General features: G+C 41.4%; 1 protein-coding gene across 4 annotated transcripts in view; it reads left to right on the forward strand.

Annotated features, from left to right (window-relative positions):
* TMTC1 (transmembrane O-mannosyltransferase targeting cadherins 1) overlaps positions 1-23,734 on the forward strand; it is a 252,560-nt gene that overhangs the window by 158,112 nt on the left and 70,714 nt on the right. For 3 of the 4 annotated variants that reach the window (XM_090043366.1, XM_090043367.1, XM_090043370.1), the window contains 2 exons: positions 13,656-13,823; positions 22,930-23,043. In XM_090043366.1, the coding sequence (XP_089899492.1) occupies positions 13,656-13,823; positions 22,930-23,043 (282 nt within the window). The remainder of the gene's footprint in view (positions 1-13,655; positions 13,824-22,929; positions 23,044-23,734) is intronic. The other variant, XM_090043368.1, reaches the window with a different exon arrangement.

A 23,734-nucleotide genomic window follows, 5' to 3' on the forward strand; every position in this document is an offset into this window, starting at 1 on the left:
AAGAGAAGGAAAGTGGATCCTAGTGTTAAGTAGTCATTCAATTGTTTTCTGAACTTCTTACTATTTAATAACATAGTTTCTTTTTCATAAGGGAAATGGAGTTTTTAGGTAATTAGCCCATACACATGATGGTGTCCATAGTGCCTCCTTTTTTAGCTAGTGTAAATCAGTTGAGCTTTATAACCTGGCTTAGTGTATTAGACTTTCTTAATGTAGCTTGAAATAGAGATTGGCTTTTAATTTAACAGCGATTCTATAAAGCTTCTACAGACATGTGGGGAGCCTGCACCAACATGCTGGAAACCCAGAAATTGATGGGCTCCAGCAGCCTTCTACGTCATGTGTGTCAGCGTCCCCGTATGACCTTGCATGGAAAAAATGGTGGCTGGGTGCTTTGAAACAAAAAATGTTCAATGAGCTTTAGTTCAATGCACCCCACCACTGTTTTTTCAGTGCAGGGAGGCTGATACATGTGACGTGCAGATGCTTTCAATTAGTGTAGCTCACTAATTAAAGTGCCCAACACCCCTCCCAGAGCACATGTAAAAATGCCCATAATGTCTTTAATCTGCAGGTCACAAGTCCCCTTTCAGATTAAAGTCTGCCTGGCCAGAGTTGTGGCTTTCTCTCTCTCCCTCCCTTTTTTTTATGCTAATGGTCTGGGAGCATTCCTGTTGACATCCTTGGGAGTTATTCCATGGCTTCGGAGGCATCAGGGTCAGAGTAAGATTAGAAAAACAAAAGAAAAAAACCAAACAAACCCATGCTGCTCTTTGTAGGGGTGTACTGGGATATTTTCTTTTTGCTTCTGTTAAGGGTTAATGACGAGCTGTTTGAGAATGTTTTAATTAAGCAATTATTTCTTTTGTCTAAAAATGCTTCTTTGTCAAAGTAAAACTTTTGCCCTAAATATTGGGCTATCAGCTATTCTGGATTGGCCCATAACTGTTTTCTTACCCTCTGGCATATGTACATATATAAACATGCATTCACCCACTGATTTTCTGAAAATTTTGGGGTCTTGATTTTGTCCCAGTGGAGAGCAAAACCAACCCCTATTGGCAGTAGCATGCAGTGACTCAGGCTGACATTTTTTTAGAACTCTTTAGCAGAGTGACCCCTTTGATAAGTGTCTGTTCCCAAATTCTCCCTCTTCAGTGCCTGCATTAGTGCATACAGGATTGGATGTAGTTTTAATGGCATGCCAAGCCTGCTTTTTGCAATTGATTGGCCCCCATTAGAAAAGTGCTAGAGCAACCAATTATGTTAGAAGTGATTAATTTAGCTTTACAATTTTCTCTTTGCTGTGCTGCTGCTCGGCTTGGAAGTAAAGCTGAATCGATTTGTCTCTTTCTGTCAGTGTGTGGTATAGAGCAGGGATGTCCAACCTGTGGCCCACCTGCCACAAGTGGCACAGGCAGCCTCTGTGTATGGCATGTGGGAGATTGGGAAGGGGAGAAGTAGCACAGTGGCAGATAGATAGCTAATCAGGACAGAGTACTGGGCAGAAGCAGAAGGCAGAGCAGCAGATTGGGCAGGGGATTGGAATGGCACTTGGAGAGAATGCAGGGTTAATTTGCGATACTCGGCCTCAGTTGGTATAGAGCAGTGGTTCCCAGTTTGTGGTACACCAGTGGTATGCAGACAATCTGTCAGTGGTACGCGTTAATGGATTGATTATAATTACTTTATATGACAAAACATTGCTGGTGGTACTTAAGGTTGTATCGTTTTAAATTAGTAGTGTGCAATCTGTCAGAGTTTAGGAACCGCTGGTATAGAGTGTCTTATCTCAAGTAAGAGAGCAGTTTTTTCTACTTCATATTTTGAAATAAAAACCAGCAGTTTCAGCTTTGAATTCTAGTATACATTATGCACTTCTTTTCCTCCAAAACCAGCTGCTAGAAATTGCAGTGTGCATTATATGCCCGAAATACAGTAAAAATGCTTTCTTCTGGTTAAGGGCAAAAGTGAACATAAAATCTGCACTAGATGCACAGGGAGTAATAAATAAGCAACAACTAGCAGCCTCTGCTCTCTAGTGTTTGCTGCTTAGTTACTACAAGGAAATATCTTTTTTTCTTTGTTCTAACTTTCAAAAACAAGGTGTGTGTGATATTCCAGGGCATGTTCTATGCAAGAAAATGCTTGTATTTTTCATCTTCTGGTTTCTTAAGCCCTAATTCACCAAAACATTTTGTCTTTGAGTTGTTTCCTTCATTTCAAAGAGACCACTTAAAGGCTTAAATCACGCATGTCCTAAATTTCCTTCCTGGATTGGGGACTTATTCAACTGCCTGGACATGCCAGCTTAGGATTTTGGTGGTACTGCTCACAGTCCCCTTGGAGGACTATTGCATGTACCTTGTGTTTTGAGATGCATATGTTGTGTAATAAGAACATGAGCACTGTCATACTGAGTCAGTTCAATAGTCCATTTAGCCCAATAGCCTGTCTCTGACAGGGGCAGAAGTGGATGCTATACAGGGAGAGCATCAAACAGGATATCCTTACAGTGATCTGTCCCCTATTCAATGCCCTTCCTGGCATCCATCATTCATTGACTTAGAGGTGACAGGAGAAACATCTACAGGCACCTGGATGCCTGCTACTGATACTTAGTAAATGAGTCTCATAAAACTCTAATGATCGCCAATAATTAGGAAATGTGAAAATATATGTTCCCTGATATGGTGCATGTACAACTGAGACTAGGAAGCTTGTAATAAATTTCTAAATAGAAGAAAACTATATGTGTTCATGTTTATCACTTGGTATTGACATCAGACGTTGTGCTTCCATGATGTAGTCGCACAATTCTCTGAAGGGTAGCAAAATAAAAATATGTAGTTAATTTATGTGATGCACGAAGGGGTTGAGCTTGCCTCAGAGTAGCTTCAAAGTAAGGTTTGCTTTTATAGAACAAAAGGGAATCATCTTAAATAACTACTGAAAATCAACAATGAGGTTAGCAGCTACAGAAAGAGCCTCCAGGGTGAAATGGCAAAGTTAAATTGCATCTTCTGTTCTCTGTATATTTAAGATAATCCCTTTGTTCTATTTAGTGGACTCCCACATCCTGTTTTCAGTATGGATCATATAACCTGTATAGGTCCAGATTTTAATCTCAAACCTGGACTAACTCCTGTGAAGTCAGTGGATTTATTCCAAGTTTGCATCCATATAATCAAGATTTCAATCCATAAAAAAATCCCTCAAAACACTTAGGTTGTTAAAATGTATTAAAAATGCTTGGGTGGGGAGGTGCTTATAGGTAGTTGAATCCACCTTTTTTATTCCTCAAATTACAAACCTATCTCTATTGTGTAGTACTGTTCCTTGATAATCCAGAAACATCGTTTCAGAGTAACACAAGTTGTCTTGTCCATAAAAGCAGCTAGGGCTTCCCTGATGCACAATACTCCAAAATAGAGCTCTTTTTTTTTTTCTGTGATAAAAAATTCTATTAAGAATCGAACTACATTCAACCATGCTGCAAAGACTGAGTCATAGACATTTATTATTATCATTACTATTAGTATTAGAATTATTAGTATTATTAAAATAACACCTACATGGTGTTTTGTATCAATAGATCTCAACATTTCACCAAAAAGGTGGGGGGAACTCATAAATATGCAGAGTACTACAAAGGAATGGAATGAGAATCCTGGGGGAGGGCAAAGTGGGGAGCAGGAGGCAGTAACTACAGGCTGCCTATAAGGAGGCAACATAATCAAGAAACTGCAATAAAAGCATTCCCAATTTCCCAAAGTGCAACAAAAGCATTCCCTCTTTTTTTTTTAATGAAAAGTAGGTGCAGTATGATGCACAACTAGATGGATTACATTTAGAACATTGTCAACAGCAGGAGTTTCTGAAATTAGACACAGTAGGTAAAGAAAAAATGGAGTTTGATATAATTACTAAATAGTAAACAAGTATGCTGCCAGTATTAGATGTCTGCACTTTGCTTCTTATTTAAACCGTGCAATTTGTGTGTTACCCTATGGGAGTCATAGACTTTGTCACCTCATTCCCATCTTGTTTGTGCCTCACTTCAGTGCACTTGCTCACAAGAGAAATGGTGTTAACAAATTGCAGAAATTATAGATGAAAATCTGTCATCCCACAACCCACTGAGAGCACTGTGGCAAGAAACGCATGTAAATGGTGCACAAAGTTTGCCTACTAAGTATAGCCTTGACTTCATTATAATTCAGGACATTCCTAAGATGTAGCAGGAGACCAAAACCCCAGGAGTCATGAGACTGTCAGCATGCTGGTGCGTGTGCCAAATAGGAAGCTCATGTGTATATGCTTCCCGTGGGGTTGAAGAATTTTTGTAGCCCTTGGTTCTCCTATAATAATTTTTTTCATTGTGACATCATGGAAGAACTATTTAAAGGTTTAGTTGTGTTGCTATTTTATTTTCATTGCCCCTTCATGTTTTATTCTGCGTGCCAGATTGTGAGGGCCTGTCATTTTGAAATGGTATGTGTTCTGTTCTGTTACAGTAGCAGAGCGTATCTTGTCCCAAAGAGAAAACAAAACCTGCTTTTCTTTAAATAATTTGATGGGAAAATAACTTAAAAACAGCTGGCACATTTGGTTAAATAGCATTTTGGTAAAACCACTGATTCACTTGGTGGGTAGGGCCAGAACAGAAGATTAAGATAAAATAAATACATTGTGATAAATACAAAATCTAGCCAAAATAATTAGTGTGCTAAATAAATAAACAAAAAATAAAAATGTCTAAAAATATATTAGTTATAGTAACAAGTTAAAGTGTCCTGTTAAATGCTTTTTTGATGGAAAATGTCTTTAAAAAAAAGACATTTTGGGGAAATATTCATTTTTTCCTCAAATTTTTGTGAGGAAAAAAATATTTCTCAGGCAGCTAATGTTAAGATGAAATCTTGACCTCTGCCCACTTGGAGTAGGGAGGGAAGAGGACAGGGAGTCCCATAGTTCTGATAGCTGGCCTCCAGCTTGTGCCAGGAATAAAGCAGAATTCCCCTGCAGTGTGTCAGAGAGATTGAGAGTAACACCGAGATTGTATTCTGATTTGAACGTAATGGGCCAGATGTTTAAGTAGGAATGCATACAGTCAGTGTGAACAGTCAGGTTTCATACAGAGGCACTTCTGGTCCACTTCTGGGTCCACTGCAGAGTGTGTGGGGGACCCTCCCTCCCCCCCCAGCACAGCGACTGGTGTCTCCTGGGTCTGAGGCAACACCTGGGATTCCCCCCGCAGCCAATTGCTGAGCCAGAAGGGTGCGGGAGCAGGGTCTGCTGCCGAGCATCTGGCCCCCTCCCCCCCAACTCCTGTGGGACGCTCCATCCACCCCACCAGCTCAGTGTTCACAAGCCATGCCTGGTATCTCAAAGTATGTAGAAAAAACATTTAAAGCTATGTCTATCGCTGAATTGCTGATTCTCCAAATCAGCATCGAATCTTCAGATTTGGATTCAGCTGAATCAAATTGGGACAGTGATCTGAATCAACAAATCAAATCACTGTTGCCCAGATCAGGCCGAATCTGAATTCAAATCCAAATTAAATATGGCCTGCTTTGCACACCCCTACTGCTTGCCTTAGCTGCTGGAAGTCTTAGGGATAACCTGGGGCAGCCTCAGGGCATGGAGGAAAATTCTGCCACTCCCTTGCAAAAAGTTTTGCCTCAGACTCGCAGCAGCTCAGGCGAAACTGGCTGTGGAGGAACAAGATAATTTCCCTTTACTCCCTAAGGCTGCCCTGGGCTATCCCTGAGACCCAAAGCAACTAAGGCAGAATTTCCCTCCGCTCCCTGGGACTGCCCCAGGCTGGGGGACCCTGGGTTGGGGTGGGGGGAAGCCTCCCAAGGCAGGGGCTCCTTGGTGCCCCCATGCTGGGCTGTATGGGCAAGCACCAGAGGACTTCTTCTCCCTCCCTCCTGTGGTAGTAGCTGAAGCAATCAGCAGCTGGGAAGGGGGAGGGAGGAGGACTGCTGAAGGTGGAAAAGCCCCCACCACAGGAGCTTTCCTTCCCCCCATGTGCTTTGTAGACCCTGGCAAGGCAGGGTCTAGGGGTCTGTTCCCCTGCCCCCTCCTCTTCTGTCCTCTGCCCGCATGGACTGATGGAGGCAGACAGGAAGCAAGGCTGAGGAGCAGAGGAGTGAGGCAATCCCTGCTCCGCTGCAGACAGCATAGCCCAGGGCTGCAAAGCATGCTGTGATGCTGGGGGTCTGTAAGTTTACTTGAACCAGGAAGGGATCTGGGACAGAAGTTCCATAAACCAGTTTGACCTAAATCAGTTAATAATACTGCATTCAACCAGGTTTATCTTCAACCAGTTTTGGCCATTTTGAAAGTGGTTTATGTACACTGAACTTCTGTTGTGTTACAGGTTTAAACTAGTTTCTGATCACTTAAACTGGTTTATGTGTAACTTCTGTCTCTAATGAATTAGAGCTGCTTGATAAGTTATAATCATCAGACAACTTGAGATGCTTCAGCTTTAAATGCTTCAAAAGCTTCAGCTTTAGGTGCTTTATTAGTTCATTGTTGCTTGGCTTGCTTCTAACATTCCAAACCCCTGAGCTGCTTCAAACAACTCCCATAAATTAAGAGGAAAAAAAATAGCAAGAAAAAATGTTTCCTTTTCCCCCACTAAGTGCCAAATTCCCACTCTGTACTCCATGGGTTATGCTGACCTAAAATGCATGACAGGAAACATTCAGTCCAGGACCACTGACCTTATCAGTGCATGTTTCCATTGCACTATAGCATAGAAGCCACAACCCAGCCTGGGACGTGCATTGTGCTGGCAATGTACAGTCGTAGTAAAAATCAACCGCTGTGCTAACAGCTTTCAATCTAGTTTAAGGCAAGACATTACTAGAGAAACAAACAAATGGGTTGAGGTGTGTAAGTTGGCCGAGGAAGTATTATACAAGTGTTATACAAGCTTCTCTTTTGATACACTGGATGAGTATGCACAATTTGTTAATTTGATTTGTTTGTTTAATGGGTTCCAATAAGCAGATAGATCTCAGGAGTTGGCATGTGTAAATATCAACTATATAAATGCTTCTAGGGGCACATCTGGATCAGGTGGATCTACACATGATAGCCAGCTACATCACCATAGCAGCACACTCCTTCGGTATAGCACTCTGCTATGGTGACAGTGATGAAATCTAATCATGCACCGCGCGCAAGGCACAGTAACCTCCTGTACTGCTACTACTGTAGCAATATTGCCATATGGCAACATGTAGATGCACCATAGGTCTTCTTGCTTTTTATTAGCTGGAAATGTCTATAATGTTTGGAGAATGTGTTTGCCTAGAACTTCAAAAAGTAAGGAACTCCCTGAGAATTCCATCATAAAAACTAAATTGTTGAAAGCCAGTATCTGTGGTAGAAACTGCCAGCTTTGGAGACTTGGGAAGGACTTGATTACCGAGATTCACTTTTTGGAGACCTTATAATGATATTCCGTATCCATAAAGACTGAATGGTTTGGCTCAGTGGAAGCACCAGCTATTTGTAACTGAAAATGTCTTGTTGTGAGTAATTTATTGCAAATGGTTTTTTAGAAAAAGCAACATACAAAGTAAGAAACAGTGCAACGAAAATACAGGCATAGTAAACAAAAGATAAATGTTCAGATGCATCCTGAAAAGTGTCCTTATGGCAAAATAAAATTGCGCCAGTAGGAGAATTGAATGCTGACATGAAAGAAATGCCAGATGCATAACTCATTTTTAGCTGTTTTGCAGTAGTTGCATAGAGCTAGTCCAATGCTTATACTTGGTGGAAAACTTCCAATTTTAAAAAATGGGGCAATATGAACTCCATTTTCACAGTTAAGTTTTTTCTATTATCTGAGTTCTTTTTGTATTGCTTTTCCCTACTAAAACAAAATTTAATTTTTAAAAGGCTATTTTTGACCAGTTTTCAATTCATTGCAGTAGGTGAATGTTTAGAGGCTATACTTTAAACATAGCAATGGTGTGAATGAAGCCAAATTTTAAAAAGTTAAAAACAGACATAAGTATTTGAGGGATCAGGGTAAACTTGAATAAATATTATGGCTGACTCCCCCAGTACTCATTGTGTGGACAAATCTACTGTCATGTTGGTGGGACTTGTCATGTATAAATATTATTTATACACATAGGGGACCACCCATATTACAAGCTCAAGCAGAGTGAATTGGCCTGGGTTTTTTTTGGTGTAGACCAACTGGGAATTCAGAATGTGGATAAATGAACAATTGTATTGTTTTAAAAGGAAGGGAGGGATCTTACCACTCATGACTGTGTATCAGTATGTCTGTTATAATAGTTTTCTTATGCTCCTATCCTGGAATAAATGAAGCTAAAAAGTGGTAATTTAACCCTATTTCATTCAGGCATAAGATGTTCTGGTTTAGGTTGTCCTTGCTAGGGGGTTGGAAAGGGCAGATGAAACAGTTACAGGGGATTCAATTGAGCCAGAATAAATCCTCTCCTACCCCCAGACTTCAAAGTGGTATAATTATAAATGTACATGCTTAATTCTGAAGCTTGGTCCCATAACAGTGATTAAGGGATTAAATTGAAGAGGTAGGAGGGAAACACTTCAAGCTTCATTCACTAACACTGCCAAATTACTAAAGAGAAGGACAGACATGTGAGTGGCATCCAGATGCAATTGGAAGACAGAACTGTTGCTATATAGCTCTGTAGGCATTCAAGCCCTGCTAAATACAATTGAAGAGCTCTTAAGTGTGTCTAAATCCCTCAGGGCCAGAGCTGATCCAGGGAGATTCATGGCAGATCACACTCATGTTTGATATCTTTGCAGTGATAGGGTGCCTGGCATCTCAAGAGGGCAGAGCTGTAGAAAATTGAAACAAAACATAATAGGAAACCATTAAAAAATCTGTACTTCCCATTCTGATTTCCAGTTGACTTTACCAACCTGTCTTCCACCTGTGATGACATATCTGATATGGAAATTATGTACTTGGGTTGTCCCTTTCCCCATCAAAACAGTCTCAATGGAAATTTGGAATTTCCCCTTCTTCTGCAATTTTAGGTAGAATCCACTGGAATGTCTGGAGATTTTCTCTGTGCTGGCTGGAGAGTTGTTTTCCTTTGTTTCAAGGCAAATATACTTAGTTCAGGACATGGCAGCTTCTGGGAACTGCTTTTGTTTTCCTGCATTTGGATTGATTATAACTACATTTCCAGAAGTGTCCATTCCATCCTCTTTCCTGAGGAAGCTACATAGACTAGGACTAATTCAGATTCTGCACCTTCAGCCTTTATATTAATTTATGTGTAGTTACATCTAGAGATTTTGTATATTGTTTCATTTAGAGGTTCATTAAAGTATATAGAAAATGTCTTGAAAACTTCACATAAAATGCCATTAACAAAGCAATTAAAGATTTCATTTTTTATGTCAAAAATATTACATAATAGACTCTAGTTGCAGAGTTAAGTGCATAAATCAGTTTGAAGTTGAATAGCAGTTTGCTTCAAAATATAGTATGCCTTTGAGGGAACTTCTTAATAGTCTCATATAGAATCAGAAAAATACAGAGGAAATGTACCTGAAAATTCTAGGTAATTCAGTGAGATAGCAGTGGTAGGCAATTAAAAGCCACTCAGTGTATTCATTTTGCTATGTTTTTATACTTCGTAGTGTAGGCTTTTGCATGCATCAGAAAACATAACCACATAGTTATTACTTTATTGTTGCCATGTAGGTAAAGTAATGCAATTAAAACAATAAAGGTGTTCATTATCAGATTAAAGGGATGGTATAAGGTAACTTAGGAGTTGTGTGGCTTCTGATTATATGAATTAGCAGGAATTATATACTAGAAATGAGATCTGTACTGTAATTACACTGTAACCACACTGTAATTAATATACTGGTATTATGAAATCCAGTTCAGTTTCCTCTTGTTTTGCAATAAATCCTTTCTTAGCACATATAAGCATTATAGGCCTTGTGACTGTCATAGAGAAGAAGTTCTCAATCTTTTCAGCAGTTCTAAATCTTTTCAGACTCAAGGCCTCTCTCAGAAAATGTCAGCTTTTAGTTTTTACTTGCCTTTTGACTACAGAAAAATAGAGCAATTCTTCTATTGAAGATAATTCAGGCTAGAAGTCAGAATATTTTTAAATGGTGGATTCCCATTTGAAATCTCTGTTTTTATCTTGTGAATTATGCTTGCATGCCTCCCACTGATAGCATTGTGTGGAACCGCACAGCATCCTTGAAAGGTTCTAATGGAAGCCCTGAATGCCATGGCACCCTGATTGAGAAGCCTGGACCCATTGGCCATAAGCAACAGTGAACCTGATTTTGTTAGGTGATGTACAAACATAGAGAGAGAGGCCTTGCCCTCCAGATCCTGCTGCATTGAGAATGACTAATACCTTTCTGTAATGGTTTTTAACACTGGACCAGATCTGGTGCAGTTGGGTAGCTACCAGGAGACAGGAGAGGATGAGATAATCCATAAACATTCTTAATGCTACGTAGATCAGCACCTGTATGAAAGCTGCAGAACCCCATTCATATGGCATTGCCATTAGGTGGACTAATTAGCTGTGCTCAGTTGGAAAGTTAATTGGCTCAGGTGTAGGACCACACTACTACAGCTTAGCTGATTCTTTTTGGGAGCTAACACATGCAGTGCTACCTTAGATGAGTCTGCAGCATGCCTGACAAAAAGGTGACTAGAAAGCTAGATCGTAAAGCTGTGCATGATGTTGCAGGAAGATTGATTACCATCCCGATGCTCAGGAAGACTAGCTAGTATGGCAGAAGGCCAGCTTGGCTTAGCAGGGAACTCCTCAGTGAGTTAAAACACAAAAAGGAAGCTTATAAGGAGTGGAAACTTGGACAAACAATGAGGGAGGAGTATAAGAGTATTGTTTGGGCATGCAGGGATGAAATCAGGAAGCCCAAAGCTCAATTGGAATTGCAGCTAACAAGGGAAGCGAAGGGCTTCTACAAGTATGTCAGCAACAAGAGGAAGATCAGGGAACGTGTGGGTCCCTTACTAAATGAGAGGCAACCTAGTAACAGAGGATGAAGAAAAAGTCTGAAGTACTCAGGCTTCTTTCTTTTTCATGTTGTGTAATTTCCTTTCCAAATGGCAAAATGTGATATCATCCATGTTTCAGGGGTGTAGGTTGTAGACATGTTGGTCTAAGGACATAGGCAGACAAGGTTCTATTGGTAAATCTGATATCTTTTATTAGATCAAATCAAATAGTTGGAAAAATTCTTCTTAGTAAGCTTTTGGGCACAAACACCCTTTGTCAGGCTGAGGAAGCATCTGCAGATAGTCTGTGCTCTTCCTGGGTGGAGTGGTAAAGCAACCAGTGGCTGCTTTAAAAAGATATCAGATTCACCCAAAGAACCTTGTCTGCCTACGTCCTTGGACCAACCTGGCTACAACTTACACCCTTGACTTTAGCAAGGTTTTTGATATGGTCTTCCACAACTTTCTTGCAAGCAAGCTAAGGAAGTACAGATTGGATGAATGGTCTGTAAGGTGGACAGAAAACTAGCTCAGAGGGTAGTAGTCAATGGCTCGATGTCTAGTTGGCAGCCAGAATCAAGTGGAATGCCCCAGGGGTCAGTCATGAATCCAGTTTTATTCAATGTTTTCATCAGTGACCTGGAAGATGGGATGGATTGCACCCTTGACAAGTTTGCAGATAACAGCAAGCTGTGGGGAGTAGTAGATACACTGGAAGGTAGGGCTAGGATTCAGAGAGACCACAAAAAATTGGAGGATTGGTCCAAAAGAAATCTTGTGAGGTTCAAGGACAAGTGCGAAGTCCTGCACTTGGATGGAACAGTCCCATGCACTAGTACAAGCTGGGCACTGACAGGCTAAGCAGCAGCTCTGCAAAAAAGGACCTGGGGGTATAGTGAATAATAAATGAATATGAGCTAATAGTGTGTCCTTGTTGCAAAGAAGGCTAATAGTATACTGAGCTGCATTAGTAGGAATATTGCCAGCAGATCTAAGGAAGTGATTGTTCCCCTCTATTTAGCACTGGTGAGGCGACATCTGGAGTACTGTGTCCAGTTTTTGGCCCCCCACTAGAGAAAGGATGTGGACAAACTGGAGAGAGTCCAGTGGAGGGCAACAAAAATGGTGAGGGAGCTGGGGCACATGGCTTCTAAGGAGAGGCTGAGGGAGCTGGGCTTATTTAGTCTGGAAAAGAGATGACTGAAGGGGTATTTAAATAGCAGCCTTTAACTACCTGAAGGATGGTTCCAAAGAGGTTGAAGCTAGACTTTTTTCAGTGGTAGCAGATAACAGAACCAGGAGCAGTGCTCTCAAGTTGCAGCAAGAGAAGTTCAGGAAGAACTTTCTCATGAGGAGGGTAGTAAAGCACTGGAAAAGTCTACCCAGAGATGTTGTGGGATCTCCATCCTTGGAGGTTTTAAGACCCGGCTAGACAAAGCCTTGGCTGGGGTGAACTAGTTGGGGATAGTTCTGCTTTGAGCAGGTGTTTGGACTAGATGGCCTCCTGAGGTCGCTTCCAGCCCTAATTTTCTATGTTTCTGTGTTGGGAGGGGTGGATGGAAGCCAGCTGTGGGGTGGCAGGTAGTAGTGTTGAGGGGTAGGTGGATTGTGGTGCTGTGTATGGTGTTGGAGGTAGGCTGTGATATTGTAGAGGTTGAGAACTACCTTGTTCCTTATTAGTTTGATTCTTGAGGAGTAGTAGGGTATTACCAGTATGAATGACAGGATAGGTAATGTCAGAGCTGTTTGGTGTAAAGCACATTGTACACACATGTTATTTAAGCTTTGAAAACAGTAATAGCATCAGCTCAACCCCTTTAAACTCCCAACACCAGTGGTTCTGAGTATTTTTAGTCTTAAGGAATACCTCATCAGACTTGAAGCCCCCTCCATAACTTTTTGTGAATTAAGCAGCATTTAAAAAACTAATTTATTTATTACAGTGCTTACTACCTTGCAGAGGAGGCAGGCAGTGGGGCAGGGGAGCAGCTAGGCAGGGAGAGTCTGAGCCTGCCTTTATGTTTATCTCCTCACCCCTCACTTACCTCAGCCTCTTATCAGCTTAGATCTACTGTTTTCAAATCTTAAATAACATGTGTGTACAATGCGCTTTACCCTGGCACCCTGCTTGAGAATCACTTTCCTACATGTAAGAAGGGACACTCTCTGTGCAGGACTTAAGAACTCCTAAATTCTAATCCTGCCTCTGAATATCTCTTGCTGGGAACTTGGAAAAGATGCTCAGTTTCTTAGCCTCAGGTTCCTGATCTGTAAAACAGGAATGATAATACTGCTGAAGCTGTGTAGAGAATTCATTAGAGAGCTGTAAGCAACTATATCACTACTAAGTATTATTAGTATTATGATGTAGCAGATTGCTTATCTAAGTATCATAATAACACTACAATATATACTGCATGCACATACATTTGTTTGGCTGTGAATTGATTTCAAGGGAAAAAAGAAGGGACTGTTTAATCTGAATTTGTTTTCCTGAAAAATGAAGTCAATCTAAAAAAAGTTACTGTGTATTGCATGGAATATTGACATAATCTTGTATACAAACTCTAAAACAAAACCTGTAATCTTTTTCCCTCTCTGTTTGCTTTTCCAGCATGGGGTACTGTATTCTTTTTGTTCACGGTTTTAAAAAGCTCTGTACATGGTTAAATAAATGTGGTGTTACTGCCACAACCCTCTCCGCTTTGCTGCTCCTGCTGCTCTTCTCTTGGAAAACTGTGAAACAGAATGAAATCTGGTTATCAAGAGAATCCCTTTTCAGGTAGGAATGACCACAGAAAAGAAATTCCTTTTCAACTTTTTAAAACATTGTTTTTTAAAATAAGAAATGTCTCACAATTTATTGTTGCATGAAGTAGGTGTTTTTAAGCAAAATAAAACTTTTACTCTTGCATTATTATTAATTATGTTGTCTTTGCTTTTTGTAAAAGAATGGCTTATTTTCTACTTCATGAAGTAATTTGTATGATCACTGTATTTGCCTAGGACAAACAAATACCACGAAGGGTCAAAAATATATTGTGTATAGTTCTTCTTGGTTTCTGTTTCCTAAACTGCCTTATTTTATAGCCTTATATATTTTACATTGAAAAAGCCCACTTTGATATGTGTTTTGTTGATAAATGTATTAAATTTATTTCCAGATGTTTTCAACAATTGTCTGATTATGAGGTAAAAATTTAAATGTAGGCTATTTGCAAATGGATTGTTTATTGTGTAAACTATTGGCCAGAGCAGTTTTATTTTCTCAGCATCAGAGATAATGACATGACCTCTAGCATTGTTTTTATAAATCTTTAAGTCAGTTTTGCAATGTTGAAGCAGATGAAGCTCTGTTAAGGTAAACTTTAGAAAGATGTGAAATAGGAAATGAATTGTGTAAAAGTGAAGCCACTCCTATCTCCATAAACAGTATTTTCTACTTAAAAAATGGAAACCGTGGTGATTATGTCCTTGGCTCAGATTCCAATTAATTTAAGTGCAAGTTTCAGGCCAAACCTTCCATGATTAATGCCAACAATTCAAAAGAAAGCTGTATAGCCTTATGGTTCTTTTACTTTTGAATAGGGAAAAAAAACTATAATTGCTTCTGTGTTAATTCAGACCACATCTGTAATACTAAGCACAATTCTAGTCACCCAGACATTACGCCAGAACAGATACAGAGGATGGGTACTGGGAAGTTCAGGGAAAACACTCTGAAAAACAAGGAACTTATAGACTATTTTATATGCAGAATTTGTAGGCAAAATTCATGCCTCATAACTCTATCACACTTACTGGGATTACACCACAGATTAATTTAGCTCAATCATCTATTCATGCCCCCCAGTCTTACCCTTGGCTTGTATTTACTCATGAAATCCATGCTGAATGTCCTGCCAGTGTAGTCACAGCAGCACAGTGACATATGTTGAATACATTCATCCCTCAGCACACGGGAGCCAGATGTGCTTTACTGTACAGTTCCAATCTAGTGAGTAAAGAGTAGTACATATGCATTAGTTTAGCATCAATCTGAGTGGAAATGTAAGCATGAGCTTCAGCTTTTTCTTTAGTGTAATCCCATTATGGGTGGAACATATGGGTAGAGGCTGCTAGTCCTGGAGAGGACCTGATGCCCTCAGTTGGTTTGCTAAGGGGATCCATCGATGGGGAGCAGCTGGAAGAGACAAAGGAAACTGCAAGAATTTAGGATAATGTGGATTTGACACCCCACTGCTGCCTTTTTAGCACACATGTTCTTTCAATAATCTGAAGTCAGGTTTTCCATCTCTTTACATCCTAATGGTTTATATTGCCTCTTTCCCTTGCCCTCCGTGTCAGTGGGGAGGTGAATCACAGACTCTTCCTTCCTGTTGAGTCTGCATAATGGAGCTCTAAAACAGGCAGATGTGAGCTCACAGGAACCCTCCCTTTCCTTGCCCACCAGTACTTCCATCAGCTCCCTCAGCTGACTGCTAGGACTCCATTGTGCTTATCCTTCAGCTAATGGCTAGATTATGGTAGTGGTAAGTACTTGGGACTGGAGGTGTTAGGGCCTTGTTACACATTACACTTTGAGCCACACAAATGTTGATCAGTTTAGTGCTAGTTGCAGTCGCACCTTCCACTTGAGCAGCACACCTCTGGGGAGTGGCCACACCTTGATGGAACAGGAGCAGGGTTATTTGGATTAAGAGAGAATCCTGTCCAGGAGTGGCATAACTTTGTGCCACATAACAAGCTTCTTAATGTGTTGACAGTCCAGGGGTTAAGAGCTCCAGGACTTGTTCAAAATTAACTTACAACAAGGTCCTTAGAAGGTATCCCTTGTTGCTGGGAGAGTTAGACTGTTGAAAGAAGGATATGTCTGTGCTGAGACTGGGTGGGCAGTGATGCATTCATTAATGGGGAGCAGAGTCTTTTTAGAGGAATGGGGTTTTGGGATAGTTTTCAGATTGGGCTTCTAGAGAGGATGAAAGCCTTCTTCCTACAGGGAAAGGAGCTCTGACATAGATACTTGTCCTAGAAATGAAGTAGAGTGGGATGCCCATCTGGGGCGGGTAAAAGGGAGACTGTATATACGGGGGGTGGGGGGGGAGGAACCGGTAAAGGAAGTAAGTAGGAGGAAGCAAGCAACAACAGGAAAAAGAAGTGAAAACATAAAGGGAGCAAGAAGAGAGTCCTGTAGGAATAGCTCAGAACAAATTTGTTGAAGGCAAAGAGCTGATTTGTTGGCTAGAGTGGGCTTTTAATATATTATATATAGTAGGGCTGTACTTAGCCTAATTCCTGCTATTCTATGATCGTCCTGTCCCCAGCTGCAACTTTCGATGAATTGTTGCTTCTGCCCCTATATTTTGTCTCTCATCTTCTACTAGTATGTCCTTTCTCAGCCTGGAATGGGCCATGGTTCTTCAGTGTCAACTGCTCAAGTTTATTTTGGTCCTTGGGTGAAATCTGCCAGGTTGTGTACAGTTAATTCACGGTATAAACTGTGAAAAACAGGAGGTTCTATGATTTTTGGTGGGCTTGCTGCCAAAATAACCAAACAAACCTTATTGAAAATAAAATGCTGGCTCCCAAAGGGAGCCAGCAGTCATGGTGCTGCAGCCTAGCTGCACAGATCATCGGGGAGGAAAGGGGTGGGGGGCTGCCAGCAAGGTGGCTGTTGCCCCTGCACCTCACCACTGATTGGCTGAGAAGGGTGCCTGCCATGCAGTTCCACCTCTCCACCAATTGGCAGTGAGGGGTGGGTCCTCATAAAAGCTAACTCTCACAACCAATCAGTGGTGAGGGGAGAGGCCACTGAGGCACCTTGACCAATTGGAGGCATGGGGGGGCTCACCACATTCAGTCCACAAAAATGATGGCCAGCCTCGAGTTCTGCCCATGAAATTGGCCGGCCACCTCCTCAAGTTAGGTAGACCTCTGGTAATAGGTTAGCAATTAACTGTATTGCACCCTGTTCACATGTACACGGATGTGTATGCACACATGCACATCCACAGAATAATTCCTTTATTTAAGAGTGGAAACAGAACGATGTTACAATGTGGGGAGGCTTATACTATGTAAGGAAAAGCACATGGGCGAACAGAAGACTCCTTGTGCAAGGTAGATGCAAGGTGAGTTAGTTGTAAGCATAATAAATAATAAGGAAAATGAAAATATTTGTTTAATGCAGTCTTTTAAAGTTCCAAATCTTTCATTTTGCTGTATTGCAAAGTGCTTAAGAAAGGGATTGTTCGCTGACTGGCTGAGCATCCTGTGGAATGCATAGGGCAGTATTGAACCTAGACCATGTACCTATACCAGGGTGTAGTCAGAAGAGGGCACAAAGAGCCTGTCTTGTTCAACTGCATGGCATGATCCTTGTGTACCTGTGAGCAGGTTGATCCAGGCCCTAGTTCAGCAAAGAACTTTAAGCACATATATGAGTCCATCCCTATCATTAAGCATTTATCTGTAGACATGTTCTTAAGTCTCACTAAGCACGTATTAAAAATTAGGTGTTTGTTTTAGGAAGAATGGAGTTAAGCAAATGCTTAGTGCTTTGCGGAATTCAGGGTTAAGTGGGGGTAGTGCTGCAGACACTGCTGACCCTTCCAAAACTGGCCAAGGTTGGGAAGCAAAGCTTCCCTCATCTGCCCCATATAGGTCAGAAGGGCTGAGTGGGCCAAACGGGGTATAGACATTTCACTTTTTTTTCAGAGTTGGTTCAGTCAACAAGCTACGATTAATGCTCTTAGAAAATATTTGCATGCTGCTCCCTATTTACGGCAATGCCATAATGTGCCATTCTAACCTGAAAGGCAACCGTGCAAAAAATTACAGTTTCTTACTCAGCAGATCTGCTCCTTAAGTCAAGTCTGCTGATTTCAGTGATTTAAACTAATAACAATAAAAGTTTACTGCTTTGTGCTCTTGTTAACTCTGCAAAGCCAGCTCAACCAAGCGGTGTGTGTTGGATTCTGTGCCATTTTGCCCATCACTGACAGAACTGTTTAATACATCCCAACCGTTTATGCTTCTGAATTTCAATTTAAGGTTTTGGGGAGGAAAGGGGAAGGCTGTACGTGTCATTGAGGGAATAATTTGCCATGGAGAACCTTTTGTTGCTGGTGGTGATATCCAAAATGAAAGAAACCCAGCATGCCTTTCCCGCCCCCAAGAGCCCCAGGTGAGCTGATGGGTCTTGCTGTGAGAAGTCCTTTGTCTTGTAAGCTGAGCACATTTGATGTGGAAATCACAGAAAATCAATAAGCGTGGTGCCCCACAGAGAGTGGCTTTGCAGAATAGAACTTGCACTTCAGAATACAATGGAGACTATTGACAGGAGTGTTTTCCCAAGCACTGACTGAATGGGATTTGAAGCTGATGCTGGCGTTTGAAGTTGGAAATGCGAGGGGTAATTAATAGCATATTTGATCTCATCATTGTGACTTCTGGACATTTGCTTTTAACAGTGAAATGAAAGTATATGTAAAATGGCTTGCATAGCATTCGTCTTTTACTTATAAGAGTTAAAAGTCATCTTAGTAGTCAACAGGGAAAGAAATTTTTCTGAGAAGTGACCTTTATGCTCAGTGGATCTGTTTCTTACTAGACTTGGGTTGTCACAGTATATTTTCAGAAGAGAAAAATGAAAGTGAGAGAATTTGGAAATGCATGTTGGAAGAATATATGTGGAGTTGTGGGAGGAGGGGGTGTTGGTGGGAAGCAGAAATGGAAAAACATTGTGTTCTGCTTTTGTTATTTATACTCCACCCTTTCCTAGTTGGCTTTAGTTACGAATATTATTGTTTCTTTTTCCAGCTGGAAAACAGTGTCCCGATAGAATTGTTTCATGAATGTAGTTCACCTAGGCCCTTCTCTGGTCACTTATTTCCAGATTGAGCAGTTTCAACTGAGTGTTTTCATGGGGCTGCTCAAAGTAGTGTGTGTCGCACTTTGTCAGGATCATTTTCAGAAGCAGCCTCAGATTCGCAGACAGGATGAATAATAGAGCAGCCAGAGTAAGCAGCTGAGTACAAGGGAAGAAAACAACCAAACAACACCAGGACCAATTTCTGTCCTTTCCACACCCATATGCAACATACAAAAAGCTACAGCTATAGTTTATCTGTGAAATCTTAATAGATGGCTCCTGAACAACTACTTAAAGTTAAATTTAAAAGGGGAAAGTTGTCACAAAAAGAATATTTAAAAAGCTATCCCTCCAACTATTAATGTGGTAGCTCATTAGAAGCAAAGTACTTTTGAATATGTAATATACTTCTCAACATTTTGCTCTGCCTCAGCAGAGGCCATAACAAGACCAACTCCTCATTGCACATAGAGCTTTTACCATCTCAGAGCTGCTCCTTGCCTGAGTTCATGTATGTGTCTTTGCCTATGAGAGTCATTGGTGTAATGATATGCTTTCTATATAAGAATTAATATCCCAGTAATGCCCAGAAGGTTGTAAGTGTGTCGTTAATGGCTCCCCAGGCCAATGGATATTAACACAGTCAGAGCATTCACACATTATTTGCTGCTGGTGCAGTAGATCTTTGTGAAAACTAATATAGAGAATCGTCCTCTTAAGAATAGCATCAATTAACTGATTTAATTTAGCAATTAGTCACAAAATGGCTTAGTGCCTTCTGGTAAGCATGGAGAAATACTTTATGGTGAAAAAACCAAACCTGAGGTACTTTAAAAAATTCTTACAGGTAAAGCACTACATTAGTAGTGGATGATCTTTCCTACCAGTAACACTCTCATCCCTCTTCTTTTTTTTACCTCTCCTCCCCATTCATCTGATCTGTGATGCCTGTGCACAGAGATGCCCTGATTTTACCAACCTTATTCCCTCCAGGCCTACTATTCTGTCCTTCCTCTTTATTGTCAAGCCTCCTATGGTACACATACCACTCTTTTTCCCCCTCTCATCTTGACTTAATCCCCTTGCCTATTTTAAGAGCTTTTGTGTTGTTATTTTTCAGCAACACAAAAGCTCTGGGGCTTGATTTCTCATTTGGGAATTAAAATCTTGCTTGGAGAGCTGACTGGAGAAAATAGCCAAGGCATTGCAGCAAAACTGGAAATCTGCTGACTTCCTCTACTCCTTTCTTTGATGGAAGGGTCTGAGCTAGTTGATGGAAAGTAGAGAGCTGTGAAGCTAGCCTTAACCAGTCTGCAAAGGAGGAATGAGAATGAGGTTTGAGTTCTTGTGTTACAAATTCACCCACCTCTACTCCTAATCATTTAGAGAGCCGTATATTTATATTCTTGTCAACTGTGTTCCTCTGTTAAATATAAAAGCAGGAGAATAGCTGGGTCCTTAGACCCTCATAGGAATAAAGGTTTTATAGTACATGTTCTTCTGTTACTGCCTTCAGTCTCTAACGTTTTTCTTAGTCATATAAGCTGTGCCCTTCCTCTTGCACTCTCTGTTAAGTAAATAAGCCAACACACCACTGCCAACTCTGGTGTTTTATTGAGTTAGCAAAGTATGTGCCTTTTTTTTTCTTTTTTGTTCCTTGTATTTCTCTTTGTGCCTCTCAGTGATGTCCTTTCTCAGCCCTATGCACTCTCTCTTCTCAGTTTTTCTGTTGTTCATCAATGCTTATGTAACTCAGCATACAGTATATACTGTGGCTAAGTACAGACATCAAAAATCCCAAGGCTGAATCTATTCAGTCTTTGCAGGTTAGTCTAAGCTGCACAGATTAATTTCAAACAGAAGTGAACAGGAAATGCAGCCACATGGCTACAGTGGCTCAGGCTAGAAGCTGGGGGCACTAGAATGTGGCTCTCTCACTGTGTGTTCACTTCCTTTTCCTGCTGCCCCTGAAGTTTCTGGGATTTGCAGTCCAGAATCACAGTAGTAGGACTCTGCAGTGTTGCTCATCACTTCCTCTTCCTGCTTCCAGGTGCCTCTGGGATTTGTAATCCACAGTTGCAGCCAGCACTAAGTTTGAGTAGGGGAAGGGGTGTTTAATTAGGGTTACCATACATCCAGGTTTTCCCAGACATGTCTTCTTTTTTGGCTCCTTGCCCTCTCATTCTGGTAGGTTTTTAAAATGCAAGCAAGTGTCCAAGTTTGTGCTTTGCCTCTGCATTTGCTTGGGGTTGAGGGCAGTGGGGAAAGTTAATTGGCTGAATAGCATGCTCTGCATGCAGACTCTGGCAGCTGCTGGCAGGTGAGTATGTGTGTATGTGTACATGCACACTCAAGCAAGCTACGTGGGGAGCAGGGCTGGGAGGGAGCAGGGGGCTACAGATCAGGAGTATAGGGTACCAGCCGGGCCTGTGGGGCAGGGGGCTGTGGGTCAGGAATGTGGGGCATATAAATGCCCTCCCCCGACAATCATGTATCTCTTCCCCCCCACCACACATGTCCTCTATTTTGAAATTGGAAATATGGTAACCATAGTTTAACACCCCTTCCCTAGTCCCAGACCCCAGCTGGGTTTGCTTGGGGGGGGGGTGGTACCCCCCCCATAGACTGGGTTGCATCCCCAGCTGGGTTCCTCCCTCCCCACACACATGCCTGTTTGTCAGTTAGCTCTTACTGTTCCAGGTAGGGAGCAGAGGGGCAGTGCCAGCCCTGCTCTCTGGAACAGACAGCCCAGCCCAGCCCAGGGTTGTAAAGCATGCTTTCTGTTGTAGGAAACTCTAAATATAATACTTCTGCCAGGCCCCAGTTTCAAGGACTGTGTTCGAATTTTAGGGGTTTAACATCAACCATAGTTAAAAAGTATGGTTGTCAGTAAAAAAAATGGATTTTTTTCTCAAGTTGGCAATTCTGCTCGACTGCAGTGATGGTTTTAAACTGTATTGCCCCTCCCCCCCACAGGGGGTGCTCTACTCACTCCTACATGCCAAACCCCTGACTGCATCCTGCACCATGCTGCTTCCCCAGACCACCCTGCAGTCTCACTCCTGCTGGCCCTTCCCCCTCCATTCTGGCACAGACCCCCAAAGAAGCCTACCTGAGACCAAGCAGTATTATAGGCAGCATGAGATGCAGCAACAGCAGTAGTGGGATGCAGCAGGATGCAGCAACAGCACATGGCCGAGGCAGCACTCTCTGCACAGTGTTGCACGTGGGCACCAGGTGGCACTGCTGTTCTCTGTCTATCAGAGCTTTAGTCAATCTGTGACTGCTTAGTGTTTTTACTGGCAGGTAAAGCTTTTTAATGGAGTTTACTAATAGCCATTTTTAGCCTGATTTTTTTTTTACTGGCAATCAGTAAATTTACTGATAATTGGCAACCCTGGTACTAGAGACCCAGTGCTCAGTCTTAGGTGGTAGACCATGATTAAGTGTGGGGCCCAAAACTGGATACAGTATTTCAGGTGAAGTCTCACTAGTCCTGAATAAAGTGGAAAGATCGCTTCTCTTGATTTGCAAGTGACACTCCTGTTAATACAACCCAGTATGCTGTTGGCTTTTTTGCAGCAAGAGCACACTGTTGGCTCATTCAGTTTCTCATCTACGGTAACCTCCAGATCCTTCTCTACAGCACTGCAGCATAGCCATTCATTGCCCAATCTGTATTTGTGAATTCAGTTATTCCATCCAAAGTGCAGGACTTTTCACTTATCCTTGTTGAATCTCATCTGACTGTTGCTGATCATTTGTTCAGTCTATCTGCATCTTAGCTCTGAACTCCAGGGCATCTGCAACTCCACCCAATTTGGTGTTATCTTAAGCTATGTTAAGCATTCAGTCAATCCCATCATCCAAAAGATTAATGAAGATGTTGAATAATGCCAGACATAGGACAGACCCGAGGGGAACCCCACAAATTGCAAAAGAGAGGGCATGAAGGAAAAGCTGAATTGTCAGACTGGAACAGCTAACCACTTTCTATTTTTTTTCTCATTTGTAGTTCAGGGGTGAAGACTCTGCCCCATAATGCTAAGGTGCATTACAACTATGCCAATTTTCTGAAAGACCAGGGTCGTCACAATGAAGCCATCTACCACTATAAAACTGCCCTCAAGTAAGTTCCTTGAAGACTTTGTTATGCTTGTACTTTTCAGTTGTTTTTTATTTAACTCTTTCTCTTCTTGCACATGAAGTGATATACGTGTTCATTTCCCCGAACTGCCTGGTGGCAGATTTAGTTTATTAGGTTGAAGACTCTTTGGCTCAGTGTTCATACATCATTTTATGAGGTAACTTGGCCTCCCTCCAGCTCTTTGTGTGCATGTTTTTTAATATAGGAGATATAAATAAGTTTCTATAGCTACACATTGAACAATGAGATGCCATATACTCAGCTGAGGGTTCTCTAGTAAGCAGGGGGTAGCTGTCATATATTTGCAGGTTCCCAGGCCATTTATCGTGGTAAATTATTAATGGTGCATGCCTGAAAAATGCCAAGTTTGTAACTATCTGAGGTAGAGTAATCATAATATTTAGAGCTTTACCTCTTGAAAAGATTATGCAAGCACTAACTAATTAATTAGTCCTTGGAATAATCTGATGAGATAGGTGGGTAAAGAATATTGTCACCATTTTACAAGTGGGGAAATCAAATCAACAAGGTAGACTGACTTGTCCAAAGCCACGTGGTATGTTTGTGGCAGAGTTGAGATTATAACCTAAAAGCTCACAACCGCTCCTTGGTCCAACACCAAAGGACTAATCATCATCTTAGATATGTCATAGGCGAGGGGGTCTGCTCTTAC

Source organism: Crocodylus siamensis, chromosome 4 (genome assembly GCF_052110815.1).
Source record: "Crocodylus siamensis isolate JL-2025a chromosome 4, ASM5211081v1, whole genome shotgun sequence".
Taxonomy (NCBI): domain Eukaryota; kingdom Metazoa; phylum Chordata; order Crocodylia; family Crocodylidae; genus Crocodylus; species Crocodylus siamensis.